The sequence below is a fragment of the Tiliqua scincoides genome, chromosome 3 (genome assembly GCF_035046505.1).
Source record: "Tiliqua scincoides isolate rTilSci1 chromosome 3, rTilSci1.hap2, whole genome shotgun sequence".
Classification (NCBI taxonomy): Eukaryota; Metazoa; Chordata; class Lepidosauria; order Squamata; family Scincidae; genus Tiliqua; species Tiliqua scincoides.
Window position 1 is genome coordinate 160,015,175 of NC_089823.1, and position 19,328 is coordinate 160,034,502.

At 45.5% G+C, this 19,328-nt stretch overlaps 1 protein-coding gene across 1 annotated transcript in view; it reads left to right on the top strand.

Moving 5' to 3' along the window:
• Positions 1–18,947, top strand: part of LOC136644324 (putative lysosomal acid lipase/cholesteryl ester hydrolase) — a 30,639-nt gene extending 11,692 nt beyond the window's left edge. The window contains exons 4-9 of the mRNA XM_066620100.1: positions 3,418–3,527; positions 7,480–7,616; positions 8,848–8,994; positions 12,740–12,811; positions 14,527–14,592; positions 18,714–18,947. Of these exons, the coding sequence (XP_066476197.1) occupies positions 3,418–3,527; positions 7,480–7,616; positions 8,848–8,994; positions 12,740–12,811; positions 14,527–14,592; positions 18,714–18,947 (766 nt within the window). The remainder of the gene's footprint in view (positions 1–3,417; positions 3,528–7,479; positions 7,617–8,847; positions 8,995–12,739; positions 12,812–14,526; positions 14,593–18,713) is intronic.
• The last annotated feature ends 381 nt before the right edge of the window (positions 18,948–19,328 follow it).

Consider the following 19,328-nt stretch of genomic DNA (forward strand, 5'->3'; position numbering starts at 1 on the left):
AGCAGGACAGCAAAGAAAATTCCAAACAAGGTTGGTGCAAGAACACAGCCCTGCTTCACTCCGCTTCAGATGTCAAAGGGGTCTGATGTGGAGCCATCAAAGACAACAGTGCCCTTCATGTCCTTGTGGAAAGACCTGATGATGCTGAGGAGCCTGGGTGGACTTTAGGACTTCAGCAGGGATGCTGTCTTTCCCAGGTGCCTTGCCAAATGCGAGGGAGTCCAGGGCCACGTGAAGTTCTGCTAGGGTTGGTTCACTGTCAAGCTCCTCCAACACAGGCAGGCACTCGATGTTGTTCAGCGCTTCCTTGGTCACTGCATTTTCTCGGGAATATAGCTCAGAGTAGTGCTGCACCCAGCGTTCCATCTGCTGCGTCTGATCCTGGATGACCTCGCCTGCGGCAGACTTCAGAGAGGCAATTTTCTTCTGTGTTGGCCCTAGGGCCTGCTTGCTACCATCATACATCTCCTTGATGTTGCCTGTGTCAGCTGCTATCTGTGTCTGGGATCAGAGCTGGAGCCAGTAGTCGTTAGCACATCTCCTGGCAGTCTGCGAGCAGCTCGGAGGACCTGCAGGTTGTGCTCACTGGGACAGGCCTTGTATGCTGCTTGAGCTCTCCTCTTTTCCTCAATGACTGGTTGTAACTCCTCAGAGTGGGCTTCAAACCAATCTGCCGTCTTGTTTGTCTTCTTGCCGAATATGGACAAGGCGGTATTATAAACAGCATTCTTGAAATGTTCCCATCTATTGGATGCATTTGCATCGACCGGGCCTGGAAGAGATTCCTCAAGCGCTTGTGCAAATTCCTCCACTTTTCTCTTATCCCGGGTCTTGCTGGGATCAGTGCAAGGTCTTCCTTCCTTTTTCATGTGAGACAGTCGCTTTGTTTGCAGTTTCACTCAGCTGCACACCAGGGAGTGGTCAGTGTCGCAGGCAGCACCCTAATAACTGCGTGTGATCTTGATGCTGGGAAGGCTGGAGCATCTGGTGAGAATCAGGTCGAGCTAGTGCCAGTGCTTTGATCTTGGGTGTCTCCAAGAGACTCTATGTTGGGGCTTCATGTTGAAGAACGTGTTGCTGACACAGAGATCATGATGACAAATTCCAGCATTATAGACAAAATTAATAATTCAAAAACCTGGTTGAACAATCAGATCAAATAATATGACTTCAAATTCATGTTTCTTGCTTTGGAGGTTAAAATTGTGGATATTAGGAAAAGAGTCTTAAGCAAGCAAGTGCTCATTCATAAGTAGCAATGGTGCAAAGTTTCTGAGTGGGAGAAAGTGGAGTGGAATTCTAACATGATACCTACATTCCAAGCCTGGACAAAGCTTCTGCTTTCCCTTTTCTTTCCACTTAAACCTGGTGGTTGAAGTTCTGCATGACAGCCACAAGGTGGAGGTGAACTGCAACCTTTCCTATTTCTTTCCATATTCACTGTCACATGGTGTTGCAGAATTACTGCTCCTCCCTCCCCCCCCTGTAAAAAAATCCCCCTTCTTACCACAATAATATTTTTACACACACAGGGTAAACCGTCAAAGTATCAGATGTCCTCCTTCCCACCAATCCGCATATGTCATAACATTTCGGATCCATAGTTTTCCCCCCATCTCTTTGGATACTATCATTTAAAAGACAAATTTTCTGAAAATTGTGTTTGATTTCACGTGTGCTTGTAGGAAAGATATCCAACATTGCACACTCAAATAAATGAATTTTCCCCGATCTACATGGCTTGCTAAAAGGGCATGAGGTGATCTCAAGGAAGAGTTGGTATTCCCCCGCAGGATACCGGCCCTTTCCCCGCAGGATACAGCGGGTACCACATTGATGCCATTGCATAGCCGTATGGGGACTTAGGTAGGATTGGTCTGTGTGTTAGTCTACATCCAACAGATCTAATGGGTGAAGGTGAACTAACCAATCTTCTGATGGTTGCGAAGAGGTAGGCAGGTCAGGCGGCTAGAACAGTCCTGTGCTAGATGCTCACACACTTCAGACATGTAGCAGAACATTTTTTCAAGTGTTATGGCTGCCAGGAGGCAGCCTTAAAATGCTATACGTCTGTAGGCTTATAGCACTCTGTTTAAGGGAGAAGAATTTCACCCGGATAAGCTTTAAAACTTGTAAATGGGTGCAGGAGCGTGGGGCTGTGTAGGGGATTCCCTGGTTTATGCTATCCGTGGAGGGGGGCTAGGAACACATCCCCTGCAAATACCAGGGCATGCCTTTAATTGCAATAAACATATAGTGCTTGTTTCTGTACTCTTTCCACAGGATAATAAACCTGCCACCTTGCCTTGTAAGTGGAAACATGATCAAGCCCTGTTCGAAGTACCAGTGCTACTCAGAGTGGTGGTCTGTAAGCCATTGGCTACCAGTTTGCTGCAAATTTCCAAGAAAGACACAACAGTAATAATAGAGCCAGTGGCGTAGCTAATGAACATGTAGCCCGGTGCAGAGCTCAAAATGATGCCCCGGAAGTGATGTCACAACTGGAAGTGACGTCACACTAGGGCCTTTTAAAAAGTGCAAGTTGGGGGAAACCTGCCTCCTCCGCCCCAGCAGTTCACCACACACTTGATCTGCTGGGATCAAAGAAGATTTTGTAGCCCCCCTCCATGACAAAATCAAATTTAATTAAGTAAATAAATAAAAAGTGTGCCCCCTAGTGGTTAGAGACATGTGTTGGGTTGAAGAGAGATTGTTATTCTCCCCCTGCTAAATATAAGAGGAGCATCACTTGAAAAAGTACCTCTTTACCAGTTAGCAGGAGTAGCTGTGTTATGATACATGGAAATGAGAGCTGTCTCATATTAACACCTTAGTGGTTCCATGCAGTATCATAACAACATCTCATTGGCTCTCAGAACAATCAGTTTCATGGGTCAGTTTTGAGTCAAGAAAATCCACTTTTTGTTCCATAAGGCAGTTGCGTATTCTTTTTCTGGTTAATTGGCCATAACTTTTGATAGAATACAGATATTCAAATGGGGTTTATTTCATTGTGCTTTGCTTTAAATTACCTTTCTGATGATGTATAACTTAACGGTATTATTCATACATACCAAATTTTTTTCACAATTTTGGCCACTGGTGTCAAGCTGAGCTAGTTGCCCCCCTCCCAAATCTTGTTGCCTGGTGCGACTGCTACCCCCTGCACCCCCTTAGCTACACCATGGAATAGAGCACAGATCTGTTTCTGCAACTTTGGAACAGAGCAACTATAGAGCAACTTTGGGGGGGGGGAACATTGCTTGTCTCTTTCACATTAAGAGAAAAAATTGCTGGCCCCCCACTTCAGATAGTGGGGGATCCACTGCCCTATGCTGTGGTATCTGTGTAGGAAACCCAAATATGGTATTTGCTAGGAAACATCTTGATTCTGTTTTGTTTGTGTGTGTATTGCAGTTTTCATGAAATGGGGATATATGATGTTCCAGCAACAATCAACTTTATTCTGCAGAAAACTAAGCAAGATGCATTATATTATGTGGGCCACTCCCAGGGTGCTACAATAGGTAAGTTGACAGGAACAGAATGAAATGTGCTTCACTTTTAAATCCTTTCTGAGGTCATGGGGCCAATCCTAAGCTTTGCACACCAGCTCACTGAAAGGCACATTTGCAGGCCCTAGTACCAGTGCTCCACTGGTGCTAGCCCAATGCTGGCCGGCGCTGGACTTGCACTGGTAGAGCACCGGAGCTCCAGCGCTTGGCAGTTGCGCAGACCTCTGAGCATCAGAGAGGTAGGTAGGGGCATGGGAAAAGGCAGGGAGGAGGCATTCCTGGATGGGGGGAGGCAGAGGGAGGGCGATGATAGGGTGGGAGGAGGAGTTCCAGGGGAGGGAGCAGGGCGGGACAGGTGGAGCTTTGCTCCACTGAATCCACAGCCTCCATGTTTGGCTGGCTGCCTGACACAGAGGCTGTGAATTCTACGCCGACCTTCGGGTTGACGTAGAATTGAGTAGCCCCATTGTGGGGCTACTCGCTTTACCTGGGGTAAGGGGACAAAAGTCCTTTTGTCTCAAGGAGGAGGCAGCAGCTGCCTGGAGCATGCTGGATGTGACAGCAGCCATTTTTGGCACCACTGCAGTCCCACATGCCGGGTAGCTCAGGATTCAGCTGCCAGTCTCCGGGCCGGAGGGCAGAACAGATCTTGGGAAAAATAGGCTGAAAATGAGGTTCATACAGCATGCCACAAGTGGAGCACAAAAGGAAAGTACAGGGCTTGGCTGCATCCAGGGCTGCACCTTGGCTGAACGTGATCCACCTCCTCCCCTTGCTCTGGAGAGGGAGAAGGAAGCCCAAGGTCTGGAATCTCTGAGAGAGGAACTCTCCCCACAACTAGCACTTGACCCTGGAGACAAAAGCCAGAGTTTCAAGGGGAGCACAACAGGATGGAGCAGAGCTTCCTTCCCCCACATGTTCTGCCTATACACTTAGTTAAGATCTGAATAGGTCTGCAGTGAGAAGAATGCTCAGCAGACATTTTAGGACAGCCTCGCCTTATTTATCTCTGTACAGCAATGCCTTGACTTTCATCCAGTAGACTTTCATGGCTTTGCTTTTCCAGCCCTTTTCAATTAGTAGTAGTAGTTAGTAGACCTTTAATGGCATAAATACATCTATAGCAAATTCTACAAACAATAACACCAAAAAGTGTACAACACAAGCGATACGCATCAGAAAAAAATCTATCCACAAAAAGTAAACTGCTCAACCAACCAGTACTATGACTCAGGAATCATGGCTTAGGATCAACTATAAAGTGTTCTGGGATTCCCAAAGCAAGTGAAAAAAAACAGGTCACACATTTTACAATGACAAATTAACTTGTCTAAAAGCAGGAGTTTTTGAAAGAACAAGAGCCAGGTATCTGGCAACAGCAAATGTCAAGGATCCAATAGCATCTTCCATAAACCTTGAAAGAGAAAATTCACATGAGGGAGAATAATAGGAAAACCAGGTGGCTAAATGTAATTTTCGTATAGAAGAATGACAAGGACAGAAAAATAATATATGAGACAGAGTGTCTGGAACTTCCTTACAAAATAAACAAAGACGTTTGTCTCGAGGGATATACAAAAAACGACCATAATGTACTGCGGAAGGAAATATGTTAAAACGGGCTAGCAAAAAGGCTCTTTTCAGCTGTGGATTAGTGAGAGTGAAAAAGTAATTAGAAGTCAAAGCATGTTGAGGAGATAGACCAAAGAAAAGAGGAGAACAAATGGGATTGAGGGTACTTTTGAGAAAATTAAATTCAGCCAAGAAAAGATTATCCCTAATAATACTGTAAGCTTGTTGTAAGCTTAAATCTACTAATGCTTCGATAGAAAGATTAATGGACGAGAGCCCTTTTCAATTATAACCACATTTACAATTTTGTCGACATGCTTTCCTCTTTTGTATGATTTCATCCAACCTTCCACACTGTTTATCAACATCTTAGATTTGTTTTTATTTTATCTCTGTTTATTTAGGATTTGCATGCAATAGCATGTCTCATATGGGTAGTTAGTTACATTTTTTTTTGCCAGCCAAAATAAATTTGCATCCTTAATAAGCCTATGCTCTGATATTCATCCAGCTTTGACTTTCATCTATACTCTAGTCTCTAACCAGATGAAAATGCCAGTTCCTGGTGAAGTCCTGCTGAACTTAGGGTTCTGTGAATTCCCTTCATAGAACGATATTGTAAAAGTCCCATTCAAAATTGGTGTTTACTGTGAGTCTGCTCATGTAAACTGCCTTGAATGCTGTGTAAAAAACAGAAGGACGTATAAAAATACTTTTAAAAAATAAGTGAATGAGGTTTAGGTCTATCTATTTATTCTTAGTTATCATGTGGAATGTGACCTAGCCTAGATTTTCATCCTCTTCAAGTCATGAGAACCATCAAACTCTTCTTGCTCTTTGACTCATGGCCATGTGTTATTCGAGCAGACAAATCCTAAAGGCAGAGCACCCCCCTACACACACACACACACACACACACACACCGGCTGTCACGTATTGCAAATGTGCTGTAAGGCACATTTGCGCTGATCAAGAGCCAGCAGTGTTGGCACAATGATGTGCACTGGCCTGCTGGTGTCAGGTCCAGTCCCTGCACTGGCCAGCACAGGGGGTGGGAGAGGGTGGAGGGAGGGTGGAACAGAGGTGGAGAGGGGTGTTTCTGGGCCAGGGTAGAGCAAAACTGGGGGAAGATCGGGCCCAGGAGGGGGGTGGGATCAGCAGTATATGCCATATCCCAACCCCCATCCCTGGCCCAAACAGCACTACAGGGCTTCTTGGATAAACAGCTGGTCTGAGTAGCCCCATAAGGCAGGCTGTGGTATTACAAGGGGAAGGGGAAAAAATATCCTCTTACCCTGAAGTGATTTCCCATCTGCTTCTAACCTATGTTGGATACAGCACAGGCCATTGTATATTACCCAATTTATATTTTATTTTCAGATGAAAGTTCCTTAAAAAAGAACTGTTTGAAGGTGAGGGGGATAGTATCTTGATGCAAGTTGCTGCCACCAGCATCGACCCCTCACCCCCGTTCCACCCCTGCTCTCCCCCTCAAAAAACTGCTCCAAAACTCTCCCTGCGCTCCCCCTCCCCACCCACAAGACTCTCCCGCTGCCTTGGAGCAGTCTGGGAGCTGCCTTGGAGCAGTCTGTGGCAGCATGGTTCCTGTGCTGCTGCCTCTTGGCAGTGGTAGCTTGAACCGATCTGAACTGGCCTAGTGGCAAAGCCCCCCATGTGCCACTGCGGCACCTTTTGTGACAGCAGGACAACCATTCTGCCCATGGTGTTGGGTTGCCAGTCTCAGAAACATTGGGCCCCTCACAGCTGATTGGGCAGTTTTCATACATCTCTCCTTGTACCTGTTCACCAGCTTATTCATTCTCAGGGATCAGGCTCTCCGGGGTTTTATGCTGCAGGACAAGCAGAAACCTCTGGTGACACATGTTGGGAAAGAAGATGCAGTGGTGAGAAACAGTTTGCCTGTTGCTTCCTGTCTGTTAAGCCACCGTCAGGTGCATAAACGTTGACAAAAGAATCAGTGGGTCTTGAGACCTTCAGAGATCAAACTATTCTTATTAGTAGTAAACAATTTGTATAACTCTGTTGAACAAAAGCATTTTCAGAGTGACCTATGCAGAAAAATAAATCAAAAGATGGTTCCCTTTTGATCAGAGCTAAGTCTTCTGTCGAGGCATGTGGACATTCTTCCCTATTAAAAAGCACAAAAACTGAATACACAGAATGCAGACACCAGGAAAGATGGATCAGATTGCACAAAGAACAGGACAGTCATCTCATTATGGGGATTTATTTTCAGCTGTCCAAAACCTGAATACAGGTTAAACGTAAATAAAAAATGTTAATACATGCAAACCAGAGCAAGTAAGCCCCTCCCATTTGAAGTCCTACAGGTTCTCTCATTTAGGTTTCTGAATTTTGTTCTCTTTTACAGGCCTCATTGCATTTTCCATCATGCCACAGCTGGCTCAAAAGGTCAAACTTTTCATCAGCTTTTCTCCTGGCTACACGTTCGTGGGCACCACAGGCATTCTTGCCCTGCTGCTGGCACTTCCTAGAGACATACAAATAGTCAGTATTTCTTATATAATGTTATTTTTGTACAAAATTATCATTCCAATATTTCCCCCGCAACCCATTCATTCAGTCTTTTCTGACTGTGGGCAATTTAGAAGTGGGGAATTGCTTCTGACTTCCAATCTTTGTTTCACCACTACTGTGTCCTGTATGCACAGTTAAGAACCTGTTGATGTCCCTGAACATGTGAGGGAGTTCAGAGGCTTCTTGAGATTGATCAGACCCTGCCAATCCCCCCTCCCCCCAATACCATCTTTGTGTTATGGGAGGGCTAAATGAGACCATTTCAGTCAAGCAAGAAAGGTGTCTCAGGAAATCCCGATCACCTAATTAAAGGGGTGATCGGAGTTTGTTTGGCCTGGCCGGGACACGAGAGTCCCTCCCCAAGGGGGAGGGGAAGGGGGCTGGGGCTGGCAGCTACAGCGGACCTTTTAAAAGGGCACGAGACCCAGCCCTCTTCCTCCTTTTGCACGTGGGCACCGTGGGAATGCCCGCCCGCCCTAGAGGCAGTCTAACTGGTCGCCGTTTGGGGCCAGGTAGGAATTTTTTGCTGCCTGCCAAGATTGGCCGAGGGGCAGGCAGTTTTTTCGCCTACCCCAGACTGTTATGGGCCAGGGGGTTACACACACCCCCGTTTGCAAGCTGCCATTGCTCACTTTAAGAGGGCAGGTGGTGCGGGTTAGGAGGTGTGAATGGGACTTTGGCATGCACCTTCAGGCAGCATAGGCAGGGCGGAACCCTATTTCAGTCCTCAGGGGCTCGGCGGCACAAGGATGGGGCCAGGACCGCGGGACACACCTCAGAGGCTCAGTGGCTCGAGGTGGTGCAGTCCGCGGTCCGGCTGCCTTCCCCTTAAGGGATAGACATGGATGAGACATGCCACCCAGCAGCGGGGCGCAACTTGGAGTCGGGTGCATACCCGCCTCGGGGCAGAGGTTTCTGGTACCGCCCAGAGGTCCCTCCCCGCACCACAGGGGCTTTTGCTGCCTCGGATGCTGCAGGTCTCAGCCTCTGCTTCTCTTGCTAATGTGAAATAAAGTGGTCCTTTCTCCCATATCTGTTGTCTCAAGTGTTCATTGGACAGTGCGGAAACAAACCTTGGTTTCCAGATAAGCAGGCTTTAATCTAAGGCAGAAAAATCCTTGGACAGAACCTTAATGTTTCCTTGTGATTCAGGGCTACTGGTTAGATTGGTTTCTAAAGATTCTGCATCTTTAATTCCCAGGCTATATTTGGGAAGAAAGAATTATGTTTACTCAGTAACCGCATTAAAGACATCAATGCCAAGTTGTGCAGCTATCCAGGATTAGACCAACTTTGCATCCAGCTGATCTTCACAGGAGTAGGATTTAATGAACACAACTTAAATGTGGTAGGTGGACTCTATGTTCTTATTTATGTATGTTGCTTAACAGCCCGAAATGTTGCTGTTCCCAGTGGAACTTTATAAACTTCAAGAAGAATTGCACACTGGGGAAAACTAACTTGTGTGCAGGGATCCTAAGGGCAGGATGAGGAACATGAGAGTGAAAAGTGCAAAAAAAAGCGAAAGGGGGGAAGTTGCAAAACTCAGAACAAAAAGCAGTGCCAAGCGAAGCTCTCCCACTCACTCAGTGCAGCTCATCTTACTGCACTTATTTGCTGACCTCTCACTCCTGGATGAACATAAGAACATAAGAACAGCCCCACTGGATCAGGCCATAGGCCCATCTAGTCCAGCTTCCTGTATCTCACAGCGGCCCAACAAATGCCCCAGGGAGCACACCAGATAACAAGAGACCTCATCCTGGTGCCCTCCCCTACATCTGGCATTCTGACTTAACCCATTTCTAAAATCAGGAGGTTGCGCATACACATCATGGCTTGTACCCCATAATGGATTTTTCCTCCAGAAACTCGTCCAATCCCCTTTTAAAGGCGTCTAGGCTAGACGCCAGCACCACATCCTGTGGCAAGGAGTTCCACAGACCGACCACACGCTGAGTAAAGAAATATTTTCTTTTGTCTGTCCTAACCCGCCCAACACTCAATTTAATGAATGTCCCCTGGTTCTGGTATTATGTGAGAGTGTAAAGAGCATCTCCCTATCCACTCTGTCCATTCCCTGCATAATTTTGTATGTCTCAATCATGTCCCCCCTCAAGCGTCTCTTTTCTAGGCTGAAGAGGCCCAAACGCCGTAGCCTTTCCTCATAAGGAAGCTGCCCCAGCCCCGTAATCATCTTAGTCGCTCTCTTTTGCACCTTTTCCATTTCCACTATGTCTTTTTTGAGATGCGGCGACCAGAACTGGACACAATACTCCAGGTGTGGCCTAAGGGTGATGGGTGATGGACCCTCATAGTAAGCCACTGTTGGAAAGAAGAGGAGTGGAAGAGAAAGAAACACTTTAGAAGGAAAAGTGACATAAAGAAGTGCAAGAATTGAGGGGAAGAAAGGACTTAGGAAAACTGGGATATCTCAACGGGGCCAGGGTTAACAAAATGAGGGTTGAAGGTGTATGCAAGGGGAAAAAAGGGAGGAGAGTTGGAGGATTACTGGAATAGGAAGACAGGAAAGTACTGCAATTCTGACCATGCTGAATGTTTTTGATGAAAGAACAGATCTCTATGGTCAGAACCCAAGGCCTCTAAAGAAGGGGTGAGCCTGGAGGCAGGCTGTGAATCACTTCCCCCGCTTTCCCAGTGGGAAACTAGTCATTTTGGTGTCGCTGCAGCCTTGGGCGCAGGGCAGCTCAGGATTGGGCTGTTAGAGACCTATGGGATCCTTTGTGGGTGAGCTAATCAAAGCCCCTTTTGTTGTTACTTAATGGTGCTTGACGGGTGCTGATTTTCGTTTTCCCCCTTTGCAGTGGTGTAACTAGGTCATTTGACACTCCGGGCCCATAAAATTTTGACACCTCCCCATACAACAAAATTAATGAATTAAATATTTTTCATATTTTTATACCACTTTTCCTCTAAGGCGCTCAGGGTGGTGTGCAAGGTTCCTCCCCTTCCTTCGTCCTCATAACAACCCGCTGAGCTAGGTGAGGCTAAGAGATAGTAATAGTCATGGCATGAAATGAATATTAATAATGACTGGAAAATAAATGCAGTGAATATTTCCCACAGGCAATGGATGAACATCAGTGCCCTCCCTTGCTATTGCTCCCCTGCACATAGTACTCAATGACATACATTCTGCATTGAATTACACATCAAATGATATATAACATGATGGTATTATTCCTAACAAATGTGATTTTTGCAATTTTGGTCACTAGTGGTGTCATTCCCCCCTGAGGGTGCCACCCGGGGTGGCCCACCCCTTGCCCCTTTCTGTCTATGCCATTGCCCTTTTGGGCTTCCCCTAAAACAGTTCAACAATAAAATGAATGTGCAGATAAGCAAGCACACTCTCTCATACTCATACTAGGAGGAGGAATGTTCATGGTTCTGGAATTGTTGGTAGATGGGGATATGTTAGATGCAGTTATGTATGATGGAGGCCCAAAGCGGATCCCCTAAAATAAGTCAACACAGACACAAGCACACTCTCATACACTCTCATACACAGAAAGGAGGAAGGTCTGAAACACTAAGCCTGTCATTGATTTGACTGCACATGAGACAGATGAGGAAAGATAGAGGGGAATTGTGGGTCTGTAAAGAGGCTGTGTCAATGACCAAGGTTGCCATTCTGCACCTGCTGAGTCTGTGTGTGATGTGTTGCCACAGGACAAGGGAGCCAAGACCAGGTGAGCCTCCTGAGTAAAATGCTGAAGAGAGCTAAGAATCAAGTCTTAACTACCCAATCTTAATTTGCTCTGAAACCGGCTGTCCAGCACACGTCCTTGCTCCAGCATGCTTGGCTTGAGAATATAATTATTATTATTAACAGTATTTATATACCACTTTTCAACAAAAATGTTCACAACGGTTTACAGAGAAAAATCAAATAACTAATGGCTCCCTCTCCCAAAAGGGCTCACAATCTAAAACGAATAGTTACAAACATGCTTTACAGCATCTTGGCAACACTCTTGGGCCAGTGCAGGAGGCTTGTGCCGGCTCAGTACAACTCCAGGATTATGTTCCACAAAACAGGCCATGGCCTTAATCCTAGGAGGGATGCAGAGTAAGAGAGCCAGAGCTGCTTTCCCCATGGGAGAGAGTCAGACCCCAAAGTTCAACTGACTAGCCTGTGTTGGAGCAGAGGCTTCAGTTGTGCTTGGGGAATTGACAAGGATGGGTGAAAAGGGAAGGGCAAGCAGGGGTTGCCAATCTGGACTGCTTGCTTGCATGGTGTTCTTGGATGGCAGCTGGAAGGAGGGGGAGGGCTTCACAAAGCACCAGACAAACAATGGGAAAGGACGGAGGCCAGGAATGAAGAGTACAAAAGTCTTGTGTCCTGGTTTTCTATAGATTTTTGTCCCGTAGAATCCTATGGGATTCTTTGGGGGTAAGCTAATCAAGGCCCCTTTATTACTGAATGGTCACCAAACTGGTGCTGCCTTTGTCTTTCTCATCCAGGTGCAGGTGTGGTATCTAGTTCAGGAGGTCCATTGGCTTGTTAACATGCTTTCTAATTTGGGTTTAAACTTGAGGTTGGTGATGACAGTTAGACTTGGCAATCTTTCCTTGTTTTGCTAGCCATGTCTTTCCCAAAGCTGGGAGCCTGGAGGGGTTGACTGTGGTCACATGGGAAAAGTTGCAATTACTAATTTTGAAGCAGGTGAGGTGAACCCCCTTTGAATTTTGGTGCATGTGCTGCCCACACTGTCCCCCCCTCCACACACACACACCTTTTGGCTGAGGCATTATATTAAATTCAGGGAATTTATAACTCAAAAGGCCAAAATGCAGCGGCACAGCTCTCTCAGCTATCTTCTTTGGGAAGAGCGAAGGGGGAAACCAGGACAAAGAGGCAGTGGCAGTTCTATCAAAGTGCCTTAAGAGTGAGGATTGGGGTTTGCAGTGAATTCCCAAATACAGCTTTCCTGGGAGAGGCAGCACAGGAGAGGCACAGAGCTGGGCAATCAGGTTAATTTTGTAGTTCCTGTACCTCAATGGGCCAAGCAAGGAAATCTCTTCCGCAGAGTATTCTTGCATCTCTCTTTGTATTTTTTTTTTCTCAGAGTCGAGCAGATGTGTATGTTGGAATAGTACCTGATTTTACTTCTGTGAAGACAGAACTTCATTGGAGCCAGGTAGGATTTCCTGAATGTATTCTCTATAGTTATAATCCCAAAGTCACTACTTGACTGAACGTTCAGTTTCTGCTATATGTGTGTCAACAGCTCAAACTTTTCTAGCAAGATACGTTTTAATCTTTTCAAACCTCAAATATCAAATGTCATCTTAACTAGTTTTTAAATGCTTTTGTAGAGGCTCTTTTATTCCAACCAGAAGGATACAAATTTTATAGTAGAAAATCATCATTCTACAAATTCCTGAACTTTGAATTGTCACCAACTACAGTTCCTATATATGCAAATCCAGTGCTTTTTGTAAAAAAAAAAAAAAAAGGTGCAGAAACTCACAACTTGTTAATCTTTTATTTATTTATTTATTTATTCATTCATTCATTCATTCATTCATTCATTCATTCATTCATTTATTTATAAGCCATTTTTTATAGGAGAAATAAAATATTTTTTATGTGCTTCCCCCTAAAAATGAACTTACTTCCGAGTAGACATGCATAGGATTGGGCTCTCAGGCTGCAAGGTTATGCACCCTTTCCCAGGAGCAAGCCCCGTTGAGCACAATGAGACTTACTTCTGAGTAGACATGCATAGGCTTGGGCTCTCAGGCTGCAAATTTATGCACCCTTTCCCAGGAGCAAGCCCTGTTGAGCACAATGAGACTTACTTCGGAATAGACATGCCTAGGCTGTCTCAGGTGCAGAGGCTGCACCAGCCAGCTTCCTTCCCCCCCTCCTCCGCCAAGCCAGTATCTGGATGCTGCAGCCCGTCTCCCTGGCTGGCTGTCCCTCGTCATCATCGTCCTACTCCTCCTCCTCAGCACATGTCCCCGTGCCCTCCACTGGCTTGGAAGCTGCACAGGAAGCAGAGCTTGGGGAGAGGAATGGTGGGCTGGGCTCAGGCGAGAGCTGTGAGTGTGGTGAGGCAGGGGCAGTGCTTTTTCTGTAAAAAAAAAAAAAAAAAAGAAGGTGCAGGAGCTCACTTACAAGAACAAGTTTAAGATTAACAAGTGTAATCTTTTATTTATTTATTTACCTCCCCACCTAAAAAAAAAGAAGAAGAAAAATTATTCCTTATCGGGATTTGAACCCCCAACCTCTGGCTCCATAGACCAGCACTTTGGCAATTGAGCCATAGGAAATAAAAGACCATCACAAGCTGTCTCAGTTTAATCTGAGTGACCAGGAAGGTGCAAAGGGGGGGTCAGTCGGTTTAGCCTCTCCCCTCTTAGCACTCAGAAGACATTGGGAAAGGAGAATCCAAACCACTCCAATGGCCCCAGTGCACATGCGTGTGGAAGCACATATGCAATAGAGGCACCATGGGCAGCACAAGGTTTTGTCTGAGGATTCCCCGGAATCACTAACACTGAAAAGAGAACTAATGTCTTCAAAACTCTTGAACTAGTTAAACTTTAACCAAGAAAATACACTGTGTGTGTCACTGTAAGCCTACACATGTCTACTCATGAATTCCCTGAGTTCAATGGAACTTACTTCCAGATACGTGTGTATAGAAGTGCAAACTACGGTATGACCTTTGAAATGGCTTTTTAGAGACCCCAGTATTTTGGCAAAGCTCCCACACATTTTATACAAGGGATTCTGATTATTCAGTTTTCCATATAATTAATTTGAATATGAGCAACCCTACTTCAAAGTTAGAATTATGACAATTCCGCAGATTGTAATCTGACTATGTCCTGTTCCTCTTTCTAGGTATTCAAATCAAAACAATTTAAGTATTTTGACTATGGATCCAAGAACAAGGAATTTTATAACACGGTAAGGAAAATGAGGAAATATTTTGAAAGTGAGTAATTTGGTCTGGTCTTTAAGAGGTCTCAGTCAGATATGGGCTGTGATAGATGCTGGCCAAGTTGGGCACTTTGCTGCCCCACTGACAATCCCTTCTGCTTACTTCTGTGCCTCTCCCACGATGGCTTCCATCCCCCCCAATTCTTTTCCAACAAGGAATCTTAGAATGGATAACAAACCAGCACATTGTAGAAAATCCCCATCCCTTAAGAAAGAGAGAGACGACTTCACTGAAAAGGTCAGTTTTCTTATAAAAGAATACATATAGAACTATCGCATACAAAGAAATCCTGCCTTATGGTAGTCGTTGCTTGTAATGCAGAGTGTATTTGAAGCATCTGATGAAGTCAGGACAAAAGGGCCATCTCAAAGGAAAGGATTTTGAGGAGCCCCTGCTCTTGCTCCCCACCTGCTAACCGCTAGAGACAGAGAGAAAGGAAAAGGGGGAAACGTGGCAAAGAAGAAAAACAAAGGGTTTCTCTATGAACTTAGCCTGTGGCTAGGAAAGGCGGTATCCTGGTGTCCAGTTTAAATGTGTGAGTTCTGGTTGAAACAGTTCATCCTGACAGGCTGGCATCCATATATGCTGGCATGTAAAGTGGATGCTTGTGTTACTTGGCAGAAACATCTATATTGACATTTATAAGGGTGTAATATAGGCATTACTATGGTCACCTCCTGATTAATCTTTCTCTATGTCCATGCAGTTGAACCAGGGATTCTAGTCTCTTGCTACACCCCCTCCCCACCAATGCCACAACCCCAGGAAATAGCATTTTAACTCCATGTCCTGAATATTCCAGGCACTTTAACCAAACCATTCTTCCCAATATGTACATTGAGGATGTTGGGGGGGGGGGGGGCATGTCATCAGATAGTTCTTAATCACAACATAAAGGTTCCCCATTGCTTGCCATGGGAGCTCCATCAGAAGGCTCATAATTTAAAAATTTAATGAGCAGAAGCAAGACACCAGCAAGGAGGAAATGGTAAAGATGCTATGCTGAGATAAATAGGGAGAGTTGTCCTCCCACTAAATATAAAAGAATTCATGCTTAAAATGTGCCCCTTTGTCCAGTTAATAAGGGTACTCTCTCTTTTTCTTAAAATTGTTATATGACAGAAAACTCTGCTTCCATTCTTCTCATAATTAAAATAGCAGAATTGCAGTCAATTCTCATTATCTGCTATGTTTAGGAATCTACTAGGTAATCCACTAGGTTACAGGAAACCCTAGTGGACATTGAATTAGCAGATAATAAATCATTCAGCCTATGGAGAAAATGGGGTTGGGTTTCAGGGGACGCTCTTCACCACACACTCCATGAACTTTATGAACCTGAATCTCACCTTGAAGTCTATTGGGCTGGGCTGATAGCAAGGGCTCATCAACTAGATATGGCTCCTTCCCTGGGCTTGCCCCAGCCCCACAGCAGCCCTCAGGTAGCCTTCCAGAGACCTCACATTATCAGCCTCTCATCATCACTAGGGTCATGAAAGTTCAGCTGGAGACCTTGAGATGGTCTCCAAGTCTGGAAGCAGATCTTGGATGGTCTCCAAGTCTGGAAGCAGATTTGCTTCCAGACGTGGAGACCATCCAAGATCTCTTCCCACACCTGGAAGCAGATACGAATGTGTCTGACGATTCTCCATGGGCTAATCCCAATGCCCGTTCGACATGAAAACTTGACCCAATTGGACAACTTAGTAAAAAAAAGAGAAGTATAATGACTTGACAATTATCGCAACCCCCCCTGCCCATTTGCAGTATATGGTATACTGTCTCTTACTCTCCCCCCCCCCCCCGTATGGCGCTGGTGCTGCCTTCTGCTCATAAGGAGGCCACTCTTCTCCTCCTCCCACAACCTCCCTCTTGCCTGCCTGCTCGCTCATAGCTGTGCTGAGTCCCCCCATCCCAAGTGCACTGGCACAGTATTTGCAGATAATGAGAACAGAATTGCGGATAATAAAACATAGGTGTCAATTCTGCCTCAGATAAGCAAATTTGCGGATAGTGAATTCGCATATAAAGAGAACCGACTGCATTTGCCGTTAATACATCAGATTATATTAATCAACCAAAGTCCTCTTCAAGAATACCAAGCATGTAAATCAGAATCTTAGCTTCTCAGGTGCAAAAAATTGAAACTCTTGTCCTGCTAAATATTTATGGGATTATAAATCAAGATACATCTCAGTGCTTCTGAGACTTGAGAGCTTCCCTAATTCACAGAGTCAAGACCTCAGTTGACCTTGCTAGAGACAGTAGCTTCTAGACCACAGGTTCTCAAACTGGGTCAGTCACAACCCAGCAGCCTGGGAAGCCCTATTTCTGGCCCATTAAGGGGCAGGGAAGGGGCGAGGCAGCAACCCATTTTTTTTTTTAGGGTCAAGCTACACATTTCTTCTTGCTGCCCTCCCCAGCTTGCTATTTTAATTATGGAAAAAGGAAGTCGTTTTTTTCTATTTAAATAGGGTGTAGTTGGGAGTAGAATGGCACCAGGACCAGAGTTTCCAACCCACAACATTCTGCCTGTGGTTCAACTCTGTTTTTTGGCTCCATCACATCTGTATTTAAAAATAATACAGTGGGCCCTCCTTGTCTGCAGGGTTTGCTTCCAGGACTCCCCCCCCCCCCACGTATCCTGGGATCCACTCCTGAAGTGCGTACAGTTAATTACCTTGAGTTTATGGAGGCCTCTCCTGACTTGCACTGGGCCAGTAACACACTCTATTGGCCTCCTCGGATATTAGAACAAACCAAGTAGCCTCTGGAAGCCACTTCCAGTCTCTACTTCTAAAAATCAGAAATAGCTTTCAGAGGCTTCTGCAGGCCATTCTGAGGCCTGCGGAGACCAACAGAGTGGGTTGCAGGCCCTATGCAACCAAGGAGAGGCCTCCAAAGACTCTAGGTAAGTAATTGCAGGGAGCCTCTAGAGGCACCCATGTGGACCCCCAACTATCCCCCCATGGATAGTTAAATCAGTGAATTCGAGACCCACGGTTGCGGAGGGTGCACTGCAATAAAAAATAATCAGTTTGGCCACTTTATACATTTGTCTAGCTTGGCCTTTATTAACCCAAGGGAAATATTCTCCGAGCACTGAGAAAGGAACGAGGGTATACACTGGCTCCCTGAGTTATGGACATTTGATTCACAGATGGCTGGCTCAGTGCTTTTGTGCATGTGCTTAACGGCGCAATGCAGAAGAAGATTTGGCCCTGCGCAAGTCTCTTGCGCCGGCCCAGGAGGGTCGCAAATGTTCCGTAAAGTACGTTTGCGCCTCCTCAGGAGTAAGCCACACCAGTGCACAGAGGCTGAATCCAGCCTCCATGGCAGCTTTTGTGGTGAGCCTTGCATCAGCCAGGCTGGGCCACAGCAAGGCTCTGGGGTGGGTGGGGAGGAGGCAGGAGGGAGATGTTCCTGGGTGAAGAGAGGACAGGCAGTGGGCAGCCCTGGGTGCGGGCAGGTGGGGAGTAGGAGGTGGGGCTTGGATCTGGCAGTTATGCCGGATCCCAACTCCGGTTCCCAGGGAGTTCAGAGCAGCTTCAAGCCTCAGGAGGTGGCACAAGTCTGAGGAGACCCATAGAGGCAAGGGTGCCTTACCTGTAGGTAAAGATAAAAGTTTCCCCTTACCTCTGGTTGAGCCACTTTGGTCTTCTATCGCTCACTGGATGCAGCGCAAGCCTCTTGGCTTGCCTGTTCCAGTGCAGGGTAGGATTGTGCCCTGACAGCCCAATCCTATCCACACTTTCCTGGGAGTTGACTCTAATGGGGCTTACTTCTGCACAGACATGCATAGGATTGGGCTGTGAGTCCTTTATGGTGCTTTCAGGCAAGTGCCAGGGGACAGGTCCCCTGGGCAGGCAAGAACCGGTTACTTTGAGCTATGTAGGGTTCAATTTCCAGACAGACCTCTGGAATGGAAAGGGCATGTATGTTGAGTCTTTACATAAATGGTTGGAATATAACTCTTCAGGGCCAGATATTACAAATCCAAGAGTACTGTGGTGTTTGAAAAATAAGGGCTGATATGGAATTGATAGGTGAAACTTGTTTTCATATTTTTGATTTGTTTTTTCAACAGACCACACCTCCATTTTATAAAATAGAAGATATGATTGTGCCAACCGCTGTATGGTATGGAGGACATGACATTCTTGCAACCAAAGAAGATATTGAACTGTTACTCCCTCGCATCCCTCATTTAGTTTACCAAAAGTATATTCCCTCTTGGAATCATGTAGATTTCATCTGGGGTCTTGATACTCCAGAGCTTCTGTATCATGATATGCTTCTTCTGATGCAGCAGTACAAATAAGACCACATATCATTTTGAAGTATGTGGCATATATTGTATTTTAAAAATCTGATAGATCTTGTGTCTTTAGAAATGGTTTTTGGAATCTTTATTTATATTGTTACTATTTGTAGCTCACCAACTAGTCTTGTTGGTTGCACGGGCACTATTGGTGGGGATATGATGTAGTTGAACATTATAGAGAGACATTAACCCAGGCATTGCGCAGATAGAAATTGGGTCTTCCTTGTATCTTGCTTTTGTTGTTCTTCAAAAGATACGAAGGATGTGATCTTAAGGAAGCTCACGGTGTTTCGCATGGATTTCAAATGTATATTTTCCTTTCTGCTTTCTGTTAGGAATCATGTTTTATAAAAGCCAATTTAATTAAACATGTCTCTG